General features: G+C 35.2%; 1 protein-coding gene across 2 annotated transcripts in view; it reads right to left on the bottom strand.

Moving 5' to 3' along the window:
- Nucleotides 1-3,979: 3,979 nt before the first annotated feature.
- Nucleotides 3,980-25,450, bottom strand: part of LOC118735674 (transcription factor HNF-4 homolog) — a 74,778-nt gene continuing 53,307 nt past the window's right edge. For both annotated transcript variants that reach the window (XM_036465579.1, XM_036465580.1), the window contains 5 exons: nt 10,845-11,181; nt 10,290-10,786; nt 5,669-5,806; nt 5,324-5,560; nt 3,980-5,261 (listed from right to left, as the gene is read on the bottom strand). In XM_036465579.1, the coding sequence (XP_036321472.1) occupies nt 4,387-5,261; nt 5,324-5,560; nt 5,669-5,806; nt 10,290-10,786; nt 10,845-11,181 (2,084 nt within the window). In that variant the 3' untranslated portion in view covers nt 3,980-4,386. The remainder of the gene's footprint in view (nt 5,262-5,323; nt 5,561-5,668; nt 5,807-10,289; nt 10,787-10,844; nt 11,182-25,450) is intronic.

Here is a 25,450-nt window from a genome sequence, read left to right on the forward strand (position 1 = left end):
CTTCAACACACTTGTGTCCTGAGACTCGATACAGGTGGCCGGTTTTAACCGCCGCAAGTTTTCTTATAATCTTCTTACGATCAGCGACGGTTGTTGCATTTTTGTTATATGAAAGTACACAGAGCATTAATGGCGTGAAAATCTGTGTAAATGTTTATCTGCTCGCTTGGCAGTTTAATTTCATGCAGCATCTTTCCCGATTTCTTTATTTCAAAGATTTCGGCTTGATAGAAAGTTCGGTGCAGTATACTGCAGGTTCGGTGCAATATACTGCAGCTCCTACTGTTCCGTCCATCTTAGAACAGATTGTGCAGATGTGCGTTGTTACTTTTCAGCTCCACGCCCTTACGCAAACCGTCAACGTCTACTGTAGCGTATAGAGACTTTTCGAAAGTCAGATGCGGGATCGTGTAGTGTATTCGCTCGATTAAGGATGACGCTATACCACTGTAACTGTACGTTCTGAATACAAACTGTCCTGAAGCCCCAGTTGTAAACCCTATGTTCTTGGTCACCAAGTTCGCCGGTGGCTTGTGTAAAATTTGCTTCTAGAGCTGTTGTCGGTGTTGTCCTGAAGGCACCCGTTTTACTGATCATTGGCAGCCGGTAAACACTCTCCAGTCTTATACGGTATGTCTTCATTTTCGTTTGTGTCCACCATATCAATACCCCTAAAAATGGCTTAACGACTGCTGTGAATATAATTCAGTTTCTATGACAGTTTGTTGTCCAGCACGATTTCAAGGTACTTCCTGTTTGGCTTTGGTTAAAGCGTAGCCTCCCCCAGTTTGGGTTTATCCCGAGCTGGCATCTTGTATTTCCTAGTGAATAATACTAAATCAAGACTGATCTGTGTTAAGATTACCATAGCATGGCTGCCTGTCTTCTATATTCGCCAGCCATTTATAATCCACAAACGAAGTGGTGATAACTTCACTCCCCGTAGCACCATCTAAGCCCCTCTTGCGCGGAGATCTTTTTACAGCCTAACATCTTGCTTATCCACGAACGAAGAGCATGATTGGCCCCTATTAAAGCTTATTTTGAGACGTTATTAAAAGCTAGATATAGCCAGAAACGCTCCGAAATCAAATTCTCAATTTTCCATTTCTCCTTCTGTCCATATAACAACATTGCGGAGAGCCATATCGACTGATCTGACTTAAATATAGGCGTACTGAGCTTCTCTCATCGATCTGTACATTTATTAGAGTTTTCTAGCATTTTGTTACCAGCTTTTTTAAGCATTGCTGGGAACATAACATCAAAGTATGCAGCGCCCATTCAATTTTTCCCGCGGTTACCAAACTTTCCAGTCAGATCTGACCCTTGGGTTTTCATTCCTGCCAGGAAATGTGCGTTTAGTAAGATATCGTGTGATTCTTCGCTACTCTGAACTCAAGTTCCATCCTCTGCCCTAATAAGTTTATGTACCTTATTACCTTTAGATAGATCGTTCCTTATACTGACGGTCTAGGATGAACTTTCTATGCTGCCGCAGCTTTGCATGAGCTTCTCTAAGCCTTTCTTATTTATTTTTTGTAGATCTTGTGTAAATCTTTGTACTCCCTGCATTGTGTGGTTCCGCTAGCTCCGTTAGCCGTCTCTCGAACATGAAGGTTCTCTATCACGGTGAGCTGGAGTCATCGTCAAAAACGTAAAAGCCCTACCTCTAAAAAAGCTATGTCATTGCGTACGCTGATGACATAGCAATTGTCCAAGGAATGTTGACTTATCATCAATTATCCCAAGACTTACTCTCTTAACCGAGGTTAAATATCTTGGAGTTTTTCTATACAAGAAACTTGACTGAAAGCGATACTTAGAAGACTGCCCCAGGAAGGCCAATACCGCGCTGTATGCCTTTAAGATGGCTATGTGCAAAAAATGGGGAATAAAACCATATAAAGTATACGGGGTCACCGTCTGGTACCCTGCGCCAAGGTGGAACGAGTGCAGATAACGGATTTCATGCTAGTCTCTGGAAATAACGATAAATTTACCACCTGTGGATCTCCACGGCAAAGTTCGGGCCAGCTGTGCAGCCTGGTTTAGTACAATTCAGTCGTAGATATACCTCAGATTTGGACACGCCAAAGTCCTTGAAAATCTACCGGATAATCTACGACAGCTAGATTATACCACTCCTCCACTCTGCTAAGACAACAAATTCTCCATAATAGTCCCGGAGACGAACGAATGGGAAGGTGCCACAGACTTAAACTCAGGGTCGACGGCTATGTATACAGATGGCTCTAAACTTAACAAAAGAGTGGGTAGCCGAATATACACTGATGGACTCGTGCTAAACCTCCGCTTTCGCATACCGGACCATTGTAGCGTTTTTCAAGCAGACCTAAACGCCATAGTGAAGGCCGCTTGGAGGCTCATAACCTCCGTCTCTTCAGGACGGCTTATTGCTATTTATTCTGGCAGCAATACTGCTATCAAATGTCTAAAATCTAATAGAATAATGTCCAAAGTATCCATAGAATGCAGGAAGACTCTCAACCTGTTGGCATCAAAATGGTCTTTAGCATAGTATAAGCGATGCTTAGCTCTTACTCGGCTGAACCGCTATTCTCTCAGAATAGTAGTCGGGTTAATCAACGGACACTTCCTGATGGGTACGCAGGGAAAAGGCGAACACACCAAAAAAACGCAGTTGCAGAGACGAGGAAGCGGTGGAGAAAATCGAACATGGTCCTGCTCTGCCCAAAACGCGACACCAATTCTTCAATAAGTACATTTTAAATTGTTTAGCCGACCTGAACTCGGCTATGTAAAAAGCACCTGGTGGTTCAATTATTAAGGGAGGGAAAGAAACAAACAGTGGTAACACAACGAGCTTTTCCAGCCAGTCTAACCTAACCTAACCTATGTTATATGTACGCTTCTGCAAATCGGTGCGGAATATGCCCCCGCAAATCTATGGGTTTCAATACTTAGCTCATTCAGTGTTGTGAGCGTGGCCAAAAGTAGTATGCGATTGAATGCAATCTCGATATTAGGGACTCAACCTTCCACAAAAGTCTTGCCAAAAATGAACTCAGCGACTGAATGCAAGTCAGATCCGATTCGACTAAGCTATTTGCCTACCATCATTTAACACACAGGAATGGATAAAAACTGATTTCTTAAAATCCGCTTGGAATACGTACCACATGGAGTAATCTTCATCTGCTAAGGGAGAAATGTAACGTTAATGGAGCTTAAAAACTTTGGAAACAATCGTATATTCTGCAGCTTATGCAGATCAAGGCACAATGACGACATCCCGGCTGGGTCCCTCGAAGATGGGATGCATCAATTCGAAGAAATCAATGTTGCCGTCACTGCAAAATTTGTGTCGTAATCGCTTTATAAGCTTAAAATTGCCTACTTTTTCTGCTTGGAATGCAGCGCAGCAGCATACCATTTCTACTAATGTCACAGGCATTGTTTTCTGTTTTTTTTTATTATTTCTTTTTGCAAAGCAATTTTTTGCTGTAAACTTTTTTAGCCACATTATTATTAATGCATTCATTTTAATATTAATTTACAAAAACTGCCTTAGCGCGTTCAATGTCACCCGTATGCTAATCGCGCAGTATTAATCACCTACTTCCTTCGGGTGAAAAATGTAAATACAGCTTTTTTTTTAATAAAACTATTTATTTCATTTATGCATTATTATTAAAGATACATTTGATCCATTTCAGTACAAATATTATAAAAAATATTTCATGTAAATGCTTATTTAAAATTTCACCCTAACCTATTTATGTATAGAAAAAAAGTCCAACAAATACTCCACTGTGATTATAAATATTTTACCTATTTAACCCCTATAAAAGTGTGTGTATTTTAACAAATTTTTATAACAACAAAATTTCCATAAAACCTATCTACTTAGTTGACAAAGGCATAAAAAATTGCAACAATGATTATTGTCAATTCATACAGTTTATATTAACTTGAAAAAAAAAACTTTCTACCATGAATTTTTAAAACATTTATTACTTATAGTGTGGCATACATACATATCTATATGGAAGTCCATGTAACACTATGACTATCGGGAGGAAAATATAATTGTATATTTACTTTCTAAACAAAATGATCAACAAGTAGTTGACGCCGTTGACCACTATTACTACTTCAAGTAACCTGACTTAAAGTACCGAATAAACATCGGTGAACAAATTGGCGCCGAATTTGCGGGATGATCTTCATGAAGAACAGCGTATACATACATTTGTATTTGTAGTATATACATAAGTGTAACCAGCGTTTTTTCAACTGCTCGCGCTGCTTTCTCATTCCGTTTCATTGCACGTACATATTTAGGTATATGTCTTTGATATTTGCATCCGTTCAGTAAGCTACCGCATTCTCCACGCTAACTCAATAACCAGTTTCCGGTTCCTGTTTCAGTGTCATGCGATACGCATTTTCGGCGTCATGTAGCCCACCACCTCCACCACCACCCATCATGTACCCACCGCCACCGCCACCGCCAGCGCCACTGCTCAGCGCATCAGGTCCGCGTATTTTGAGTGGCGCGCGTCGCAACATCTCCTCGGCGCTGCCGCTATTGTATTCGTTCAGCGTCATCTCAGCCGGATTGCGTAGCTGTTGCGCGCCTGCGCCGCCACCATTATTATTGGCAGCAGTATTCATTTGTTCAGGCCTTTGGTAGGGATGATTACGATGCAGCGGCGGTGAGTGCTGCATTAAAGCACCAGCTGACATTTGGGATTGACTAGGCGATGGCGATGCATGCGGATGCTGCTGCATATTCGATGGCATATGTGGCAAGTTGTGCACACTGCCAGTTGGCAGTGGACGTAAAACACCAACAGCACTTGAGCTATAGATGCTATTCTCATCCATATATGGATTGTTGTTATTGTTATTGTTGGAGGCTCCATTGTGCATATCAGCATTTGACGATTCTGGGTCGTTGAGCTGCGGTGAATGCATTGAACGCGTATGATGTGGTGTTGCAGAGCCAGTTGAGTGTTGTTGCTGTGTGCGTTGCGTCGGATTAGTGCGCATAGTGTTATATTGCGTTGGCGGTGAAGATATATTCTCGAGCAGCGGCGACATCATTTGAGCATCCAGGCTGCTGCTGTCCATACACGCTGATAAGTGGTCGGCGGAACTGGGCGACGTAAGTACGTCCAAAGTTGATGTCACATGGCTCGAATCCATGTTCCGTGTTGGGCTGTAGTTGTTCAAGCTTGGCGGCGAGAGTGGCGAGTTGTCGGCCAATTCACCTAATAAAGTTGAGTACATTAGATAAGCATGAGATGTGGGAAGAATAGTGATCTTGACGTACCTCCAAGTAGCATTTCCTGCAACAGCGAGTCAATGTGAGCAACTCCGAAAATTTTCGCAAACTGTATCTGTTCGATCATTTGCCAAGTGATAGATTGCAGTACAGGCAGTATTAAGAGGATTTCGCCAAAGCGACCGCGTGACTCGTACTGTCGGTCCGATACGTAATCTTCCAGATTGTTAAGGATTTGGTGACGTAACGTCTTGATGCGCTGTGGTTCGTTAAGACCCTTCGCGTCTAGCAAGATACAAACAACCATAGAAATATTAATAACAATGTAAAAATTTCGAAAATTCTCTAACCCTGCTGCATTAAAAACAGAAAAGGTTTCTTGAATTCACTCACTTGGATCGAAAAACACCAAAGCCTTGATGCATGCCAATTCCGTATCATCAATATTCACATCTCTCAGCGCAAAAACAAGCTCATCAATGATTCTAGCACCGATTCGCGAGATATCTAAGTTTGGCGAAAGACGTGCGTCTAAAACGAAAATACATCGCATTTAGTATTCTTCTATTTACTTTGTCATTTCGTTCGAATATAATAATAATAATAATAATAATAATAATAATAATAATAATAATAATAATAATAATAATAATAATAATAATAATAATAATAATAATAATAATAATATCCCAACGGTTTTAACCCTCCATTCCCGCCCATCCGCACGAGCGGCGCAGTCCGCATGACGAACGGAACCAGTATTTTAAATTTTTGCGCCGAGTCACGATAGGCAGGAGTTTGTTAAGTGTCTAGATCTAAAACTGTTCAGCTACAGAACTAAATTCATCAGCCGATTTATTTTATGTCTTTATTTTAATAATTCATTTATTGAGAGAGGACAGTATCGATTTCTTAATGCTGAAAAGCGGATCTGATATATCAAACGTGCTGGAATGAGAGTTAAAATCCTGGCATAAGGAACGGAGTGGGTCGTGCAATTCAAAATTAGTTTTACAAGCTTTCAGAAATAGGGGGCAAAAGTGTCTTGATACCCGGGAGGGAACATTAAGGCTAACTTCGCCAAGAAGAAGCGGACTTGAAATTGAGCCTGTTAGTAATTTAACTATAAAAAATTGTACCAAGCATTTGCCTGCGGCTGGAAGTGTAGGAAGATTAATAAGTTTTAATCGGCTCGCATAAGGCGGAAGGTTATATTGAGAATCCCAACGGAAATTTCTTAAAGCAAAAGGGAGGAATTGTTTTTAAATTGATTCTAACTTGTCTGAGTAAATTTGATACCTTGGATTCCAAACCACCGAACCGTTTTCCAGAATTGGCCTAACTAATGTTGTAAACAGGGTTTTAGTGATATAAGGGTCACAAAATTCTTTTGACCATCGTTTCACAAATGCAAGTACACCTTTAGCCTTGTTGACTGTCACATTAATATGAAGATTAAAATTAAGCTTAGGATCCATTGTGATACCAAGGTCCACAAAATTGTATACCTGTTCCAGGTTATGGTTACCTATTGTATAAGAAGCGGGATGAACAGCTCTTCGCGAGAAGCTCATCACTTTACATTTCTTAAGATTTAGAGGCATAAGATTTACTTGACACCAGTAAGCCATGCTGTCTAAGTCTGATTGTAGCAAAGACCTTTCTTTAATTGAAACGTACGACTTACAAAGCTTTACATCATCTGCATACATTAAAATTTTGGAAAATTGTATATCTGTAGAAATATCGTTTATAAAAAGCAAGAACAGAACCGGGCCTAGGTGGCTACCTTGAGGGACTCCTGAAGTAACATCAATGACGTCAGAGATAGTATTTTTAAACATTACCCTTTGTGATCTATCATAGAGGTATGAAGAGCTCCAACGTAGAAAATTAGGTGGAAGACCAAGAAGATCAAGTTTGTAGTTGAGCAACGAGTGGCACACTTTGTCAAATGCTTTACTGAAGTAAGTATATATAACACCAACAGATTTGCTTTCAATAAATGCTTTTGAGATATAGGATGTTAATTCAAGTAAATTTGTAGAAGTTGATTTGCCTTTGCAAAATCCATGTTGACTATATGAAATGCTAGAAGAGATATAATGCGTCAACTGATTTGTTATAATTGCTTCAAATAATTTAGGAATTGCAGAAAGCTTAGCTATTCCCCGGTAGTTCTCCACTGAAGATCCGCTACCGCTTTTATGTAACGGGGTTATGAACGATTCCTTCCATATAGTTGGCAAAACGCCCTCTTTAAGAGATAAATTAAATAACGCTGTTAACGGCTCATAGAGATAATCAGAACAATTTATAAGAATACAAGTAGGGATCTGGTCAGGACCATAACTGAAGGACTGCTTTAAGGATTTCAGATAAACTACTACATCATCGGGAGATATTCCTGGGATATTTATTGAGTTCATTGGACATAGTTTAAGAGGATAGTCAATGTTAGCATGTGAATTAATGGAATAATTGGATTTAAAAAACTGAGCGAACATGTTAGAAATTGTTTGATTATCACTAGAGACGGTATTTTGATACTTCATGGCAGAAGGAAACCCACGTACATCTCGCTTGGAGTTTACGAAGTCATAAAATGATTTGGGGTTATATATTATACGCCGTTTGATTTTACACAAGTAAGCTTTATAACACTTTTTGTTTAATTCAAAAAACTTATGACGCAAAAGTGAGTATTTTACATAGTATGAGTGTAAACCGGTTCTTTGTGTAATCTAAAATAACGCGACCTTCTGTTTTTCAAATTTATCAGTTATTTAGTGAACCATAACTGTGTTTGCACATGCTTTTCAAATAATTTATGTAAACTAAAGTTAAAAAGTTAACGATTTGTTCAATATTTTCCTTTAAATGCAGGCCACGACAATTTAGACAGTTCTTTTTTAAGCATTTTAAAGTCGGCTTTCGAAAAATCTAAGCGAATATTTGGTTCGTATGCTTGGGTACTGCAATTTTGACTATCACTTATAACTTCGTAAGATACCTCCATAGCAGGGCGGTAGACATCTTCGGGCAAAACTAGTGGATCACACTTCACCACATCAACATAAACAAGATCTAATACTTTACGAAACTTATTGTGAAGTACATTAACCTGAGTTAGGCAGAGTTCAGCCATCTCCTCTAAAAATACGTTGTTGCGCGCACTAGACGCGAAAGGTATGATATCATTGTCAATGATGTTCCATGATATGCTTGGTAAATTAAAATCACCCAACACAATCATTGAATCAGAGGGTTTAGTCAGTAAATTAACCGATTTCAGTAAAGAGATGAGTCGTGAATACACCAATGTGTCAGATCGGGGGAGGGATATAGCATAGAGCTAAGTAAATAGAATCATTTCCAGCCTATACACGAATGCATTTGAACTCTACTGAATCAATGTGTGGAAGACTAACTTCTTCAGAAGTTAGCCACCGCCGATTCTGTCCTCCCTATCTTGTCTATAGATATGATAATTATTTGGAAGAATCTCTGAATTGAAAATGTGAGGTTTCAGCCAAGTTTCAGTAAAAGAAAGAATATTATAATTACATTCAAGGCCTTTAAAGTATAAGTTCGTTAATTTAGTATTTAAGCCTCTTACATTTTGGTAATAAATACTTAAAGCAGATTTAATAATTCGTTTTTTTGATTCAGTGTTATGACGGGGAATATTAGCTAAGTTATTTACTTTTTTGTGCCTATATTCGAATTCACGAACGAAAGCTCCGGGGGGGCCAAAAAGAACTACTAAGCAGCGCATTAAAACTATCTAAATTTACGTCAATTTTAAATGAAGCAATATTTCTTTCGTAATTAAAATTAATTTTTCTGATGCTTAAGTCGACAGTTGTAATTTTTGATGAGATAAAAAGCTTTATATCGTCTTCGGTAGTGTCTCTCGAAAGTCTAGAAACAAAGATTGATTCTTTGGCGGAGCCACAACTAGTTTCCTCGTATCAGACTGGACTACCGGCGGAGGGGGTTGAGTTACTGCGTTAGTAGTTGAGGATAGGGAAGGCGGTGGAGGCTTTGAAGATGATACCACCACTACTTAAATGGGGGAAGGGGAAGATACTTCATTATTATCCGAAGCAGATTTCGTTACACGGTCTTTTGAGGCTGAGGATTCTGATGCTGGAGGACACGGAGAAGATAAATTAATTAAGTCCGTCGGAAGATTATTCTGACGTGCAACGGCAGCAATTTCCTTAGATGGACTATGAAGACGCTTACGTTTAGACACACGCATATCCTTAACAGATTGCAAGGTATCTAAGCATTTGAATGATTTAAACATATTTTCATAATGCTTAAATTTTTCTGAGAGTACCGACAATTCTCTTCCTATTTCTGTAAAACCATTTCTGGTTTGCCTAAATAGCTTGAAAAGATCAACTTCGGTTGACCTGCACTTTACGCAAGACCAGCGAAGGTCCTTGCCATCATTATTAGCGTGCAGAATTCTTCCCGTCAAACCAGCACATTTCAGATAGTAAATACCATCACACAGCCAGCACGATAAGTAGCGTTCAGAATCGCTTTTAATTTGGCAAGTATCAAGATCGCACTTCATATTGAAAGATTTATGTAATACACTCGTTAATAAAAGACAAACAAAATAAATTATAACAATTAAGGAGGTGATGTAAATAGCTTTAAATAAATGTAGCCAACAGTTTGAATATCACTGTAATTATGACACTTAATAAACGCCACGCAAACAGCTGTGACAAGAATTACTAGAAGAAGTAAACAAAAAGAGTAGAACAAATGCGCAAAAACAAAATGAATTCAGTTAACTACAAAGGATACAAGAACAATGATAGCAACAAATGACTCGGCAAAATTAGAATATATGCTAGTGAAATTTAATTAAATTTACTTTAATATAAAACCAATAACTTTCACTTAGCTTCAATTACTTAGTAAGTAGAAAGCCAAAATCAAAGCACAATAAAGTACAACCTCACAGGTTGACGTTTGCTAGGTCACCAACCTGGACAATGCTTTGTGATGACACAGTTGTTGCCCAACAATAGCACATCTTTCAAGTGCATAGAGCGGCGTGACAAACCCAGCAACAGGTGTTCGCCAGCATGCGCGCGCAGTAACGCCACTTGATCGTCCAGCTGCAGATCATTGAATGCTGGTATGTGTTTGGCCCATTCGACAAGCGTCAGCAGCTGTTGTTTCATCGATTCACACACATCGTTGATGCTGGCAAATTGTTTATTTGAGAGATCTTCATTCGGATTGGTCTCCATAGCGGCACCCGCTTTCGACTGACGGCTCTCAATCTCTGCCTTCACCAGCGATATGACGGACAAACCATTACCCGGATCGGGATCTTCATTCGAGGTGCGACGACAGCTAATGCGATCGCGTTCATTTTGAACGGCCTCCTTTTTCATGCCCGCCTTGAAGCATTTGCGCAACCGACAATACCGACACTGGTTACGCTTGTCCTTGTCTACGACGCAATTCCGTGAGAATCTGTTTAGGAAGTAGAGCAACTTTACTTAATTGATAGCTCACTTTTATGATATTTTACCTGCAGGTATATTGGTGATTCTTGCGCACGCTGCGTCGGAAGAAACCTTTGCAGCCGTCACAACTGGAAGCACCATAATGTTTACCGGTGGCGCGATCGCCACAAATTGCACAAACATTCGATGATTGTGAGTTGTTATTTTGCGCAAATGAGTTATTATTATTATTGATGGCAGCGGTATTGCTGCCACTAGTGGATAAGTTGCCATTGCTATTGCTGTTGCCACCGCTCAGACTTAGTGCAGGACTAAGGGCCTGACTGCCACCCGGACTGTGGGCGGAAGCGTTGCTGAGGGACAGCGATGGCTCCATACTGTGCAGCATGTGACTCTCAGCATCTGCAAAAAGAAATGAATAGAAAAATTACTTTTGTGTAACTTGGTGTATGTGAGTTATAAGTAGAATACAGTTACTAAATTAATTGAGCACGGGTGACGTTTTTCAAAATTCAGAAGTGGAATATGACCATTTTTGCTTGTTGTTCCAGGAAACGGAAGGGAATTGAAATGTCCCTAACTATGCAGCTTTGTTCTCTGAAGATTGTGTTAGCACTACACTGTGTTATTTCATTTTTGACTTGTCTGTACTTTTAAGCTTAGCGCCGCATAGTTGGGAAAATGAAGGTGGTCACAATACTACGGGTTTCAAAACTTCTCCAATTTTAAATTTAGGTTATTTTTTTTTTTAATAAAAGCTGATGAAATTCTTTGTCAATCAGTGGAAGCCGACTTTTGAAAAATTGTTTCAAACTAATTTTTTTTTTTATAACCGAGTTGATTTTTTTTTGTAAAAAATAATTCTAAAAAATTAATTTCTGTCCATAAAAAGGGGCACCTTAGTAATAACCACAAGTAGTAAAAATGTTTGCAAATAGTTTGTATTTTGTAGATTTACTATTTTTGTATCCAATTTTAAAAATCAGATATGTTTTAAAAATAGAAGTTATGAACTTTTAAAAGTATATATATCTACAGATACACCAAAATTTTTGGGAGTTTTCATTGGGTAAATTTGAAAAAAATCTTGCTTATCAAATTTTTGCAACTTTGGCCATCGCTTACTTAAACAATTTCTATAAAAGTTGTTAAATATGTAGTATGCATCGAAAATTACGATTCTTTGCGAACATTAAACAAGTTTCTATTTAAAAAACTTCATACAAAGTTTATTTTCAATAGATTTTTTTCTGCACTTCACAAAACTTTTTCGAATTCAGGACAAATAAAATGAAGATCTAAATTGTACGTTATCATTTTGAAGTTACGTCTGACGAAATTCAAATCTGCGACCATCTACGGCAGAATATGTTAACAAATATATAATACTAAATAAAGTAAATAAATAAACAAGTAAAAAAAAATATTATTTTTGTTATTGATATTTTATGTCCAAAAGTGGTTAGTTACAAGTTAGTTGACATCTAATGCAGAGGTAACCACCCTTAACTATATCGCGGCCATCGCCATACAAATATAGTTAGGTTTCCTCAAAGAAAGTATACAGATAGTAGTGACCTTTAGTTCCTTCCTAATCAACTTTAAGTTAACTGATAGTTAAGTACATTTCCTGCAAGGTATATACTATAGTACCTATGTAGGAATGATAGGTTATGCTACGGCGATAAGACAGTTCGGTTTCTATGCTCACGGATTGAATAAGAACAGTCGGTTTTACATGACAGATTTCATTTTACATAAGAACAACTTTTAAATTTAATTAGAGTTATCTAAGTTGAGCGATAGTAAAAAAATACAACTGAAAACATTTAACGAAATTAATCAAGCAAACTATATACATAAATATATATATATATATATATATGTACAGATAAAAGCATTTTTAATCGCATGTGCACACAAATGTATTTTTTTAAATATGTATGTTTATAACTACATATGTATGTACATATATGTATGTATGTGCAACTGTATCCTATTGGCAATCTTGTCGAGTATTTTTTTGATCTGAGCGTGTATTTATTCCGTGCTAACATATAGAAACTGTCAAGTCATCACAATAAACATGTCTCATATCATATCAAGCGTAGCGTCTTAGTCATATTTAAGGTCTTTTTTGCAAAGAAAAATATAATTAAATTGTTCAATAGTAAAATTGAAAATTATATTTACAATTTAAACAATTTCAGCATTAAAGCTTATTACGTAGATACGAGCAGAAAGTAAAATTCAAACAAAAAAAAAAAGCAAAAATAAATAAATACAGAACTTGTCGGGCATAGCCCTCAGAATTTCGTTTTAATTCTAAATTGACATACTATGTAAATATTCCTGCAGTGGTATAGGCATATACATACATATATATTTCACATATCTATGTATTTGTTTGCGGCTGTTTTCGTTAACATGTATTTATCAATTCATGTCTCTCGTTCTTTTGCTCCCATCTTTCTTATTTGACTTCAAGTGTCTAGTAGGGCATGCGCAGAAATACCAAAAAAAAAACAACAACAAGCAGCTGTTAATATATTCATATAAAATTTAGCAAATACATATCGTCGATGATACTGCAAAACGGTGTACATACCCGGAATGCATCTGCAAATCCGTATACTCTCATACATTTATGACAATACTATCTATCGTTGGCTGCTGAGAGATGAACACCTAACAGAAGTGATCAGTTACAACTGATAGATCATTTAAGCACCAGAGATAATAGCCCTGTTCGCGTACGCACTATCCAGTAAATCCAGTACTAATTTTACTGGTTTTTTACTGGATGTCGTTTTCGTACACAAAAACTTGCAAGAAACTAGCAAAAGAGGGGAAATTGAGAGAGCAAAAATGACAGCTGAACTTGCAAGTTTTACTGGATAAATTTTTACTAGCAACTATTTGCTAGTAAGAAAAACAACTGATGGCATGATGCTTATTGTAAATCACATTAAGAAAATAATTGTTTGTGGTGCTTATTAGAGTTGGAATCGGCAAAATAAACCCATTTAAAAATATAATAATATGGAAAACACTAGTTTTCTAAGAAATTGCATCGGAAAATAACAAATTAATCAGCTGTTCATAAAACTAGCAACTTCTTGCTGGTTTTGCGTTTTCGTACTTTCTTGCATATTTCACTCATTGGGAGTAAATATTGGCTTACTCTCCGAAATTTGGTTACTGAAAAGTTACTGGATATTTTTTGCTGGAGAATACGAAAACACAACTAATAATTGACATAGAACGTTTTGCAATGTCACCGAGGATATATAGCAAAGAGATGTTTTTGCGGGTTTTTGCCTTAAATTGTGTGCGCGTCTATTTGAGTAAAAAATAATGTCGCGTCTATAAAAATGTACTTTTCCCACATAAACAATACTGCACATACACATTTGTTTAATAATAGATTGGCGCTTACACATATGTTAGTGTTTGGCCGAGCTTCTCCTCCGATTTTGTGGCGTGCGCCTTGATGTTGTCACACAAAGCGGAGCGACCTACAGTTTTACGCCGACTCCGAACGGCGATTGTATTTTTATGAGAACTTGTTTTTCATGGCAGAAATACACTCGGAGGTTTGCCATTGCTTGCCGAGTAGCGACCGCTGTTTAGAAAACCCCTTTTTTCTAAATTTTTTTACGATGTCGATTTGACCAGAGTTTGGACCCAGGTCCTGCGGAGTGGAAGCGCGCACTGCTTACCATTATGTATGTGTGCACATAAATAATTACCGAACAAACATTGTGGAGAACGTTCGAAAAATATCGTCGATATCTCATTTGAATATCGAATGCAAATATACTCGAAATGGATTCGAAAAACAATGAAAACCATGGTAACAAGAGATGAAGTAAAATCCAGCTCACTCTCAAAGGGAAATATAAGACAATAACTCACTCACAATAAAATTTCAATTCGAATACTGACCTTTTGCACAATCGCTATCGAAGGTGAGATTCGAAAAAAAGATTAGAATTTTTTTTATTTGACAGGAGAAGCAAAAAACATTTTGAAAAGAGTATCAAAAACAGGTAGGGTTTTTTTAAAAGTGGCTTGTAACTTCATAGGTTTTGGTACTAATACTTTAAAATTTTTACTGAACGTGTTGTTTATTTAATACCTCCTATCAAAATCTTTGAAAAACGAAATTTCGAAAAAAGTGCTGGTTAGGGCCTTTTTGAATTAAGGCGAGGATATGTGAAAGGCTGTTTATATTTATTATTTCATGGCACCCTGTTCCGCGCATATAGAATATTTGTAGATGTTGTCCTTCTTTGTTATGTACATACACTTAATATTTTTCTACATATTTCTATTTAAAAACACTGAACTACTAAGAAAAAATTGTGTACATTATTGCTGACGAGAGTGACAATAAAAAAGTGGGCATGTCATACCATAACAATATTTTCGAAAGCAAACAATCTTTGGATTGTAGTTTATTTTTAGCTAAAAAGAGAACTGGGGTGAACTTAATATGATCTTGAATATGTATGTATCTATGTATGTATATGTAGGCATGAAAATTTTAAAGCAAAGCAAAGATGGCAAACTGAAAGCATAGTTAGCGAGGCATATATTAGGAATGAACAATCAAGAATTCGGAATAACAACTTTTATTCAAATGGAATAACCCTAAGCGCACTGAAGTCGTACCATTTTTTAACCCTGTAATCATAATCGATCTAAGAAGGCCCTTTTGGTCAAAGGTACTTTAAAATAAAGTCGACACTCGGTTTTAGATTGTGCATTGCTGGATTCGTATTCTAAATCTTACGATTGCTTGAAGAATCTCACAAAACGAAAATTAGTCCTCCAAGGAGATTGTGCCACTTTTTTAATCAGTCACATGTGATTTCTATGCCCGCTAATCGAAGCGCTTATGCACGTAAAATTTAAAATTTCATGCACATATGAGCAACAATTAAAATCCAGTGCTCGTAACAAAGCGCTCATGCAATTGGCGTATTAACCATCTAGGAAAATCTAAATTAAAGTTTGAGTTATTTATTTTCTATACATACTCTGTAAATGGCCGTTAGGTCTAATGGTTGAAAATGGGGTTTGATGTGTTCCACAGAAGGTTGGTTTGGTCATGAAGCAATGTGCTAACAGTAGCATGGGATAAGGCTATTCTTTTTTATGTAAATATGTATGATATTAAGTGCGTATGGAATCGGCTGAATTCGACGTGATTCGAATTACCGTCAGTTTCAGCGGGAAATAAATGTAAATGCATGTTTTTTCGCTTTAAGGTCTTCATATTGAAGTATGTTACCAAAAATACGCTCTACAATAACTGACTCCGAATATCTTTAGATCACCAGACGATGAGGTATCATGTTGAATTAAAACTGGCGCAATCAGGATCCATTGAAAAGCATAAATTTTATGTTAGTCTAGGTTTACATAGCTCAGAGGTCTTTGAACCTTAGTTGTTTTAAAGGTGCGCAGTTAAAAAGCAACGCTTTAGACCGTACCACTCTATCATTCCCAAAACAGTCGATAAAATAAGGGACAACAGTGATACTAAATTTTATCCTAACGTCTCCAATCGGACATTGTTCCCTTAGGACTCCTTGGCGAAATCGAGAGTTAGAGTTGTCACTTCATTAGCCTAAAAGCAGCTTACAACTGCGACTGTTCACCATTGATGACGGTAACTCTATTACGGTGAACGGTACACGTTATCGTGACATGATGACAAACTTTTTATGACCTTAATTAGATGTCATGGACTTGGAGAATATGTGGTTTCAACTGGACGGGTCCACTTGCCACATAGCGCATGAAACAATGAACGAAGTTCCTAGGACGCTACATATGTATATAGTTAGAAGACACTCAAGATTAATTGATTACAGGGAGCGGAAGTTTCTGGTTGAATAATTCTGCGTACGACTGAAGGCCTGATTTTCAGAAAGATTTAATTCATATGTTGGATATATGTAGTATATTGAAAGTATTTTTGTGTTGTTACTCCCTTCCAAAACTTTAATGGTTTCATTCGTAAAACCTAAAATAGAATTAAAGAGCTTTACGAAGTGAGATATTCAAAGAAATTTGCGGTAAATGAAACATACTATATTTTTTATGAATAAGGGCGTTAATAAATTTTCGGCAGTATTTATTCCTGGAAATTTAATTTATAATCTTCTAACTCGATAATACATGTCGTGAACTTTCCTCAAGGTTTTTTTTTATTTATTTATTATTGACTTGATCTTATCACTTTAATTGAATACAATTTTTAAAATAGGGTGCAACCTGCTAAATAAAAATATTTTTGGCAGTAAACTTTTTTAAACTTTTTCAGTTTGATATCCGTATTGCAAGATTTTATTTATTTGGTCAATTTAATAATTGAATAAAATTTTTCAAACAAAAATATTTTTGGCAGTAAACTTTCCTAAACTTCTTTAGCTTGATACCCAAATTGCAATATTTAATTTATTTTATTATTTAAATCAATGCAAAATTTTCAAACAGATGGCAACCTTCTACAAAAATATTTTCGACTGTGAGCCTTCTTAAACCTTGCCTGTTACAATTTTATTATATGAACGTATAGATATGAAAAGGAACAACACAAAAATTTTGCCGATAGGTGGCGCATGAGTCGAGACTTTTGGGAAACCAGGTATTTAATGTCCGATTTGGTTCACACTTGGAAAGCTTGTTTTAAAAATACTTTTTTACTATGTACTTATTAACTTATATGTAACTTATGAAAGAATAGATATGTAAACTGAGTTGTTGTTTGGTATCGTACTACCGGCATTTCCTGCAGGGTAGCCGAACTAGTTAGGCCGTGCACCAGGCATTAGTGTGAGTGCTTCTTATGTGTTTCGATACCCTGCAGAAACCAATTATCAATTGATAAAAAATAACCTACTTGTAGTTAGCTTTTTTTTAGGATTTCTTATAAATATATAACTTGTAGTTAGCTACTAAAAGCTAGCTTGAAACTAGTTGACATGTAATGCAGGAGATTGTTTTCTTTAAACGCGTTTCTATTTAAATATCCTGCACTTCGCAAATACTTTTTCGAATTGAGGACTAATAAAAGGAAGATCGAAATTTCATATTATCATTTTTAAGTTATGTCTGACGGAGTTCGAATATGGGACCAACTACAGCAGAATATGTAAAGAAATATGAAATGTAATAAATAATTTAATAAATAAAAAATAAAAAAAAATAAATAAAATATTTTGTTTTTCCTATTGATATTTTACGTCCAAAAGTAGTTAGTTACAAATTAGAACATCAAATGCACAGGCAACCACCCTTGACTTTTTCGCGGCCATCGCCATAGAAATATACATAGTTAGCTTTGGTCAAAGAAAATATACAGATAATAGTGACCTTTAGCTCCTTCCTCATCAACTTAAAGTTAGCTTATAGTTAGATACATTTCCTGCAGGGTATACATAGAATGTATGTATGTATGTATGTAAGTATGTATGTGTAAAGCCTTAGAACGTGCATATGTAAAGTATGCATGTCAAAGATCAAATTCATAGCGCATACATGCCGACGAGTAAAGAAATAGCAATGACAAAACATTGCAGCAAAAGTACTAGAGTAATTCAGAATACTGAATTAATTGCCGAGCAGATAGTAACTATGTAGACTCATTGCGAGTGTCGTTGGTTGGATATAAACGTGTGTGTTCACCCGATAATTACAGGTAATTATTTCAGTTCGCTGCTGTTTTTTTCGAACTTATTTTTATTTATTTGTTTTTTTTTTTTTCTTTCCGTTCCTGTTGATTGCGTATTTGCATGGATATGTTTTTCCATTTGAATTTCACAGCTAATTACTCGGTACATATCTATGGAAAAAATCCAATAGTAAATATATAATTTGATTTCTGATAAGTAAGTATGATTGCAAGTGATGTGGTGCTGCTGTTGGTCTTTTAATAAGAAAAAAAAATAAAAATGCCGCAACCCAATTAAAAGTAAACGCTTACAAGGCCACGTATGATAAATATGATTGCAATAGCATCTTAACAATTGTTGGTGGAAAAATACTAAATACATATGTATGTATAGAGCAGCGGCTTGCCAGCGAAAACTTTTATTTACATACATATGTATGTAGATCGAAAAAATTTTTTTAATAATTAATTTTTTTTTTTTTAGTATAGCTATCTATTAATATTTTTTGTACATATGTTGTACTTCCGCCTCGCCGTTTGGTGGCCCGCATGCTCTTAATAAATATTTTTTTAAAAGCATATCATTAAATTGTGACAATAGCTGACCTTAAACATAATAAAAATAAATAAATAATTCGTATGAGCGCGGCAATTGTTTGTAAAAATACATACATACATACATTTGTACTTACTTATAACTTAATCTACGTTGCGGCTAATGAATTTTTAACAATAAAAAAAAAAGAAAATGTCTACTAAAAATATGGAATATAGTTTTTTTCACATCTTACTACATTTACGCGTATTACAATTTTTTTATAAAAAAAAAACACAAAAAACATTTATTACACCTCAGCCTGCTACTCTAACCTCTATATACAGTAAGTAAGTACATACTCATACGTTTAGACATACCTGCATTACGCAAAAACACACAAATACGACACGACCGGTATGCGCTCATTACGAAACAATGCTTTCTATCTTACTTACAATATTTTTTTTTTAAATTTTTTTTACGTATTAAATCCCTTACTTTTCCTATTTTCTTGTTCTCATTGTTATTGCTAAATCTTTATGCGCCATTGGAGGAAGCAGCGTTGCAATTAAACGGGCGCTCGTGTGTTTTTTTATTACTTTCATTCAGACTTATTTCAATGTAAAATTAAAAAAAAAAAAAAAACATTTTCATTTGCTTATCTCAATTAACTAGTAAGCGTTTAATCGTCTGCTCAACACACGCATGCGCGCGCACACTTAGATATTTTTTGTAAACCATTTCGCTAATTAAAAATGGTGTACGGGCACTATATAAAATTGCTCGCATAAAAATCACAACATTGACATTAAGCACACATACATAGTATATACATAGGTACATACTTACATTCATAGGTAGTTACTTAAAATAAGTCGCATTTTACATGTTAAATACATTTCAAATAATAACAAAAATCAAAATAAAAACAGCAGCTAAATAGTCGCAAATATATGTATGTATGTACATAAGTATGAATTTATGTACTACATACATACATAGGTATGCATGTATGTACATACATACGTACTTCATGTAAATTTGGAGCGCCAAGCAACAGGCGCACAACCCCATGTCTCTACAAGTGCAGTTCAAGGAGAATAGTTTAATTGCATTGAGCGGTCAGTACTCTGCGCGCTGCGACTCTGTATTGGCAGGGATTCGCATAGAAGAGACACTGAGGGTGTTAATGAGCAATGAGACAGAACACTCGCTACAGTTAAATGAATGAAAGCTATGTACAATATATATGAGCAAATCGCCCTTAGTTGTTGTTTTTTTTAGTGTGTCACACTGCCTTCTCTCGGCAGAAAAAAACGCTAAAGCATTCTTCTTGCATTTATTTCAAACCAATGGAGTTCCAGAAACAAGTACCATAAAAATAAATCAAATATTTGAATAATTTTAGCCTCAAAACGTTTATTAAGGCGAAAAACTACCGAAATAACTAATATTATCATTGCCACGCGAAAAGATCATAATTGTTTTTTGTTGTTTTTTTTTTTTCGTTAATAACTTTGGGAAGTTTTCAAATAAAATGTTCATGTTAGAGGCAATCAAAGCCGGCATCAAATATAGCATATCTGTGAAGTTTCACGAGTGTGCCACCAAAATAAAAGGTTATGATGCGTGCACAAGATTGAAAATGTATTATTATTTATTAGCACATTCAGCCAAAAAAGTCAAAAGATTTCTTAACACTTTTCCTTTGACATCCATATTTTGATATTTCATATAACTTGTGTATAAGTAAACTAAATTAGACTTTTAAAACAGGTGGCAACCCTCTTCAAAATATTTTCAAACTACTACTTTCTGAAACCCCTTTTGTTTGACACCCATATGGTGATACATATGTATTTCTTTTACCTAATATGATTTTTTAAACAGGTGGCAACCCTCTTGTAGTTCAGCTAAGAAACAAAGCTTTTCAAAACTATGTCTATTCGTACCCATTTTGTAATAATTGATTAATTTTTTTAAATAATTTGAATATAATTTCTTAAAAGATGGCAACTCTTTTCGAAAAAGTTAAACTTTATTGTACATCTACTGCCAGAGCCCTTTAATTAGACACCTCACTTTTGAAAATCGAACGAACGGTACGGATATGATGGTATTGATTATTAAAAAATTTGAATTTAATTGTTCAACAGGTGGCAACTCTTTTCGAAAAAAAAAACCCAGTTTGCGAAGCTACAGGCCAAGCGCTTTAGTTTGACATATCAGATCTTTTATCCTGGACAAAAAATCCCTTCGCGTATTATATATATGGATGCCCAAAGGCATTTTTTGTCCATGCCACCAAATCTGCAGTGCTCATTCGATTTCCGACAAAGAGGTGTTGTAGATGCTAGAACTTACCCTTGATTTTTGGCAAATTATGTTCGAAATTTTTTTTTATGAAAAAATGCGGAGCACCGTCAACAAAAAAAAAAAAAAAATCAAACCATCAAAAAAAAAAATATCAAAAATCAATCAAAACCAAAAATCAACGATAGGTCCAATATACTTAAAATTTGCACTTTGCTTTACTAAAATTTGATGGGTTACAAAACTGAATACAAAAATTTTGTCCAAATGGGCTGATCAAGAAGTTCGAAATTTTGGTTAATCTTTGCATATTTTTCATAATTTTTGCATAAAGTCTTAAAGTTGGATTTATATCGTGTTTGTTAAGTAATTAGCTATACTTTCATAAAAAAATAATTAACGTTAAATAAAATAAAGAAATATAGCCAAAACTAGCTAAAATGTCGCGTCGCAGTTTTTATTTGGTTCACTGTATGCGTAACTCGGTAATCGATTTATCAAACTCAGTGGAATTATTGACCTTACCATAAAAAAGCTATATGTCGAAATCGTACTAAAATTACGCCCACTTTCCACTTCCAAAAAAAAAAAAAAACCGTAAAAAACGTTAAAAACATATGGTGCGTTGCTTTAAAACGTTGCACCACGTTGAATTTTGTACTCTAGCAGCTGAAGGAACGTATACTAAAAATTTCAGACATGTGCTAACGATGTAAAAAAAAAAAAAAATTTTACAAAAAATTCGAAGTTTATAATAAATGTCCATGTAGTTGTGACTTTTGCATTTAATATATTTTGCGAAAATTGTGATTTGTGCTTATATTCAACAGCTTTTAAATGTGGATTTGTGATTTTTGTGAGGTTTTCCGAATTTTGGCTGCAAGTTTAGGTAACAAATTTTAAGTATTTATTGCCATGAGGCAAATAAAGACTAATTAAGTTAACCTTCCACAGATTTGTGGATTGTGTTTTTTTTTTTGCAAGTTCCAGGTGAGTTTATTCAATTGGCCAAGTTGTTAATAAAATAGTCAGTGAAAGTATTTTTTCTTGTTTAATAGGTTTTGGAAGCTGCGCCTGTGGATCTCAACAAGTGCAAGGAATGCAGCGTTTTTAGAACTTGGCTTGTGAGTAGCATGAGATTAATTATAATTTATTTTATATATTATATGAAATTTATACTTTATTAAGTACAAGTTTTATCTATTTTTTTTTTAACTATTGTCTTTTATCTTTATTGTTTAAACTCGGAAAATAAAAACACAAATACGTGAGTATAGTTAAAACTGTTTTACCATGATTACATGTTGATTTTTTTGCTTAAAATTAAAAAAAATTATGATTATTTTCCGACCCAGTTGTTTTACGTTGTTTTGGTAATATAATTATTTGAATTCATACTTTTTAAAAATAGTATTCAAAAAGGAGTAAAAATAATCCAAAAATGTTCCCCTTTTTTTACTACATTTATATGCATTACCGAAATGGGGCTACCAAAAAAGTGAGGTTATGTAACTGACATCACCTTGTTTATTCCACCATGGGCAGCACCCACATAGCAACGCACGAAAATGTAAGAAAATTGTATGAATTTCGATTACTAAGCGTAATTGTCAAACGCACGCATACGCATACGCATGCTATGGAGGTCCGCCTTGACTTCTTCGATTCTGGAATTTTCTCGATTAAGTTTCACTTTTTGCTCGCGTAGGGACTACACGCACTCAGTTTTTTTTTTTTCTTATCTACCTTAGCTTCGTCTAAATTAACCTTCGGCTAAAATAATTTTTACGCCAGCCAAAATACAATTTTATGAGTTGTAATACTTTTTTGAGATTTTTGACAGTCTGCTGATAAGCGAGTATTTTCAGATTAACTACTGTGACTTAATCACTCCCAACCAACCGGATTTACTGAGTACTTTGTGCCGAAAAAGATTCACGCCTCCTAAGTGATCCTAATCTTCTTTTGTATTAGCACTAGAAAATTTACACCAAATTAGCTTATGACCAATATGTGGTTATCAAAGGAATATTAATGAAAATAATGCCATAAATGCTATAGTTATCGCTGTTAAAAAAAAAAATAAGCAATTTTATGACCAATACTATGTAACGGGTGATTTTTTTGAGGTTAGGATTTTCATGCATTAGTATTTGACAGATCACGTGGGATTTCAGACATGGTGTCAAAGAGAAAGATGCTCAGTATGCTTTGACATTTCATCATGAATAGACTTACTAACGAGCAACGCTTGCAAATCATTGAATTTTATTACCAAAATCAGTGTTCGGTTCGAAATGTGTTTCGCGCGTCCGATTTATGGTCTACATAATCGACCAAGTGAGCAAACAATTAATGCGATTGTGACCAAGTTTCGCACTCAGTTTACTTTATTGGACATTTATTGGACATTGGACGAATGCGTACAGTGCGTACAGAAGAGAATATTGCGTCTGTTTCTGAGAGTGTTGCTGAAGACCGTGAAATGTCGATTCGTCGCCGTTCGCAGCAATTGGGTTTGCGAAACACATTTCGAACCGAACACTGATTTTGGTAATAAAATTCAATGATTTGCAAGCGTTGCTCGTTAGTAAGTCTATTCGTGATGAAATGTCAAAGCATACTGAGCATCTTTCTCTTTGACACCATGTCTGAAATCCCACGTGATCTGTCAAATACTAATGCATGAAAATCCTAACCTCAAAAAAATCACCCGTTATTTGGGTTTTTGTTGCACTTGCCACCCCAATAGGCGCCGCTGCGGTGCTTATGCGAAATGCTAAGAGGGCAATTATGATTTTTATATTTTTATAGTAAATCTTCAAGTACAACTACGCAATTATCGAAAATTGTACGTAATTCAGCGGAATAGTAAGCAAAAAGTCTGCGATTGTGTACATATAAGAAATATGATTAAAGAGTTATATGTGTGTTGGCAAAAAGCATTCCGGTGATAAGATAAACGTCAATTGCTTTATACATACATACATACATAAGCGGACGGACAACTAACCAGTTCAAACTATATAAATACATATGTATACGCATGTATGTATTTATATAGTCAATGTAAATAACCAGTAAAGATCGCACATATGCAATACAATATACTCGTACATATGTATGTATATGCATACATATCTGAAATGCGATTAACCTTATAGCCACCACTTCTAATACCAACTAGTTTTTCTTCCATCATGAATAACAATAATTTTTCAGTTTTTCAGCAATTTTATGTCTTTGCAACTCTTTAACAAATAAAATGCATGTGTGTTTGTAAACAAAAACAAAAAAAAAAAAATTATATGATAAAATAGTTAGCCAATAAAAGTTAATGATTGAACCCCAATTAAGTTGTTAATAGATCTGGTGTAATTTTATGCACTGCTACTACTTTTTGTATTAACTATTTTATTAATTAAATATAAATGCACGTGTATGCATGCGTAACAAAACACTGACACACACGCGCACACCACAATAAAATGCTAACCTAATTGCATATCAGAGAACAGCATGAGTGCCCATTTTTGTGACTCTAACAGGGCAATTTTGGCTAAGATAGTAAAAAGTCTTTCCAAAGAGCAATTAAAGCAGATGAAAAAATAGTTCGGAAGACTTTGGTGTTATTTTTGTTATTCTAGTCTTAGAAAAAAAGTTCTCTCATTCACCACTCGTGCTGAAAAGCGCAATGGTCAAGTGAAAAAAGCACCACCGGCGTGACATTTGAGAGATGCGAGTTCGAATTTTCGGACTGTTTTTTTTTTAATTCACATTATTTTTCTTTTTTAATATAAGTTTCTTCTAAATTTTAGATGTTATTGTTTTAAGAAGAAAAATATATATTCTTCAATTTCATTTACTTCAATTTTTTCCTTTTTTTAGTTTCATTTTCTTCCAGTTTTTAGATTTTCATTTTTAGAAACTTATTTTATTTATTGCTTTTTTTAATTTAATTTGTTATCTTTTGCTAATTTAATTTTCTTTAAATTTTCATATTTTATGGTTTTATAAAGAAAAATATTTTGGTTTTATTTCATTCAATTTTAAGGATACTTTTTTGTCTTTTTTAAAGTAATTTTCTTTCAGTTTTTAGATTTCGTTTTAAAAATAAAAATATTTTTTCTTAA

This window comes from Rhagoletis pomonella, unplaced genomic scaffold, assembly GCF_013731165.1.
Source record: "Rhagoletis pomonella isolate Grant_MI unplaced genomic scaffold, Rhpom_1.0 Rhpom_scaffold_00003, whole genome shotgun sequence".
Taxonomy (NCBI): Eukaryota; Metazoa; Arthropoda; class Insecta; order Diptera; family Tephritidae; genus Rhagoletis; species Rhagoletis pomonella.